The 3,561-nt window shown below is 38.9% G+C and overlaps 1 protein-coding gene across 1 annotated transcript in view; it reads right to left on the reverse strand.

The window, feature by feature from the left end:
• Nucleotides 1-1,617: 1,617 nt before the first annotated feature.
• The window catches only part of nek7 (NIMA-related kinase 7), a 67,479-nt gene continuing 65,535 nt past the window's right edge, over nucleotides 1,618-3,561 (reverse strand). The window contains exon 10 of the mRNA XM_034881249.1: nucleotides 1,618-2,856. Coding sequence (XP_034737140.1) covers nucleotides 2,746-2,856 — 111 coding nt within the window. The 3' untranslated portion in view covers nucleotides 1,618-2,745. The remainder of the gene's footprint in view (nucleotides 2,857-3,561) is intronic.

Genomic DNA, 3,561 nt, shown 5'->3' on the forward strand with positions numbered 1-3,561 from the left:
CAATATTTGACTTTCCAAAAAAAACTATACTCTTCAATACAAACTTTAGAGAGCATGTAGAAAAGTAAACTGAGCCGGGGTAAAAGGCTGGGACAAAGAGACCACTGTCAAATGTTACATAAAGACAAAAAACACTTACTACACAAGAAATGGCCATAATCCTTAAAGTGACTTAGCACTGTTATAAACATCCTCCCATTGAGGAAAACCCAAAACATGGCATCACATAATGCATGTTCCTAACAAGGCAACAGAAAAAAAGCGTGATATATACATTTGGTTCAATATTATTACCTTTTTTTTGTAAAAAGGGCACTCATTGTTTGGTATTTCACTATTAAATACTACCAATTTATTGAGGGACTTTTGTATAGGATCAAAATGAATTATCTAAAGAAAATACTGAAATGTTTTTGTGCTATACACATGCTCTTGTTTAGAGAACATAGAGATAAAAGATAAACAGCACTGTGGATGGAGAAGATGAAAAATCAAGATAATGACTGAAATGGAAAAGGTTTTGTAGTGGGGGAGAAAACCAGACATACAATTGCAAACAAAACTGTATCTGCAAGTCTCAGACAAATTACTATCAACACACTATCAACATATTCTGTTGACCAAAAACAAAATAACTTACATTTTCTTGCATCCATAAGCTGTGATTTTTTTTTACAGAACACATTTTAATAGTATTGGTTGTTCATTTAAAAAAAACAAAAAACATGAACATACATGTACAATAATTTATACGAGCGGTTAACAGGCTATTTGATATTGTTAAAAGAATTCATAAAACACTGAAATAAATCATTATTGATCAATGTTTACATACAATACCTTTCATGTGGTGTCATTGTCATTATGTAAAAAAGTGGTACTCAGTGCTGGTGTAAACCTAATCACTGTATTAAAAACAAATCATATATACCACTGTTTCCTTCCACCAAATGAATAAAGGGTTACGAGACCCCCAGACTATTAAATCTACAGGAACTTCTTCGTATGTACAGTAAAACAAAATGAGTCCCGTTGGTGCTTGTTTTTTTTTCAGTACAACTCTTTGATATACATTTCATAAAAGATACCTTAACATATATATAAACCGCTTTCTTTATGAGTGAATTTTCTCTTTGGACAAGTTAGGTAGGCACGCTGTGATTTACTAATGACCTGGACGGCTACACAAGGTAAGGATCTGCTATCTCTTCAACATATTTGTTACTTAACAAGAAAACTACACTGCAAACTCACACAGCAACATTAACTGTTACACAACTTTGTCCACATAGACTAACTTTCTGGTGGGGAGGTACTTATCCATAGTCAATGTATTACTAGTGTTTTAAAGGGTTAGTATGATTTCACCAAAGTCACACAACAACACAAACAAACGAACAAATTGAGGCGGCAGTAGACCAGCAACTCCCGTGTTTGGTGAGGTACATTACTTTTTCTGTCAAAAGGAGTCTGGTGGCTTTAAAAAAAGCGTACAGCATGTACAGTATACAACGGCTTCAGTTCCTCGTCAGAAAGAGTTATAAGACGGCAAGGTAAAACAGTCTAGTGAAAATATTCTAAATATAGTGTACAGAACAGATATCAATTTTTTTTTTTGGTGCTCTATCTTTAGGTGGCTGAAATACATTTTTCTGCAAACCTCGTTAGCAGTTTTGGTACTCCTGTCTGCTTCTCCAAACTGTGAGCGTGCCAGCCACAATATACTGTAGTTAATACAATGACTATGGATAAATGCCTCATACAGCCCCACTTCTAAATATCCAAACTATCCCTTTAAGTTGAGCCAAGGAGGACGTATTTTGGTGTCAGTGACTAAGGTAAACAGAAGATGTAAAACAGCTTTTGTTTAAGCTTCTACAACTCTTTCTAGGCTGTCAAAACAGAGCCATTCGGATTTTTTCAAAGACAATACACAGGTGTCAAAATGACTAAAATTCAAAGTGTTGTGGAGACATTTGCCCATGTTCTCCCCCCGGCACGTCTCTACTCTACCCTCTAAATGATCCCTCCTTTCCCAATACATTCATTAGACATGATCACCCTGCCAGCCTTCTAGTACCACGATAAAAAGTGCAACACAAGAACGCTTCCACCAGTAACCCTTTGTTGCGTCTCTCAGTTTTGCCGCCATTGAGTGAAAATCTCTTCACTCCAATGTTACTATTGTTCTCAAAGATTTCATGGTCTTTTTTTGTGCTGACCATAGGTTTCACAATGGCCACCAAACCATACAAAGTCATTTTTATATGTTCCTGATATTTGCATTGATTAACTCTTTTGATGAAAAGAAACACCTAATTTACCAATATCTGCTTTAAATAGCATCTGCTCATAGCAGCTGCTGAAGAACCACTTTGCTTCACTATATATAAATACAAAGGATGCGCGGTTTTTAGCCATTCCAGATAAACATATTAGTGAGTTACAATACACTTGCTTTTCAGTGCTGTAACATTATTGAAGTCTAAGTATTAGAAGGGTCCATCTGACAAAAAAATATAATCTAATCTTTATCCTAGGGCAGAAAAGGTATGGGTGTCAATCATGTTATAGACTGTACCATGACCTTAACAATTAATCTTTTACATGTACTACTTATCACAAGGAGCAACACTCTGGAGTTAGTTATTGTATAAAAGCTGATAGATTTGTACGAGTCCAGCATTAAAAGCAAGGAGGGAAGTGGGGAGGAGTTCTGCAAGCTATATGTGTGTAACTCTGGGCTTAGCTTCCCTGTGTCAGGTTCTGCATATGTTTGGCAATGTCGTACACGTAGGTGATGTCCGGCCTCTTCTCCGGGTCAGGGTTGATGCACATATCTACCAAGTTCCTCAGCTGGTGAGAGGGACAGGGGGGGTTGTTGGTTGGGAGGTAAAGAGAGAAATAAAAAACAGTCAATGAGAATGAACTGTGAAAGAGCAGCCCTCGCTAACGGGGACCTGCTTGTCTTTTAATGCCCTCTAGATGAGGTCTCCCCATAATAGCATAACTAGGCAACAAGTAATCTAGCAAAGAAACAGATGCAAGGCTGTTTTGGCGCGCACGCACACACACACACACACACACACACACGCACGCACGCACGCACGCACGCACGCACGCACGCACTGCTGCCACTCCATTGCCATCCGGAGACATCACTTACACTTGAAGCGGAGCGAAGCGGCTGATTGGAGCAGATAGATAGACAGGCTCGCAGGCGGAACAGCCACCACCATCATTAAAAAAAAGGAGAATAAAAGATGGAGAGGAAAGAAAAAAAATAACATGTACGCAAGGTCGCTATGGTAACCGTCTGCCGTCTTCCTGGCCGCTGTTGCGTGGCACAGACTTGGACGAGTTCTCGTCAGTCGCTGTGTTTATATGTGTGTGTGTGAGAAAGAGGTGAGAAAAGATGTAAATTCAGACAGTCTGAGAATAAGTCCCACAGAATGGAGATGGGGGGAGAGAAGATGCAGATATGTAAAATATTCATGCGCTTCTTTGCATGGCGAGTAGGATGGGGGAGTGTCAGGTGGAGGGAGGGGGGAGAAGGAGCTG

Source organism: Etheostoma cragini, chromosome 9 (genome assembly GCF_013103735.1).
Source record: "Etheostoma cragini isolate CJK2018 chromosome 9, CSU_Ecrag_1.0, whole genome shotgun sequence".
In the NCBI taxonomy this organism is placed as follows: Eukaryota; Metazoa; Chordata; class Actinopteri; order Perciformes; family Percidae; genus Etheostoma; species Etheostoma cragini.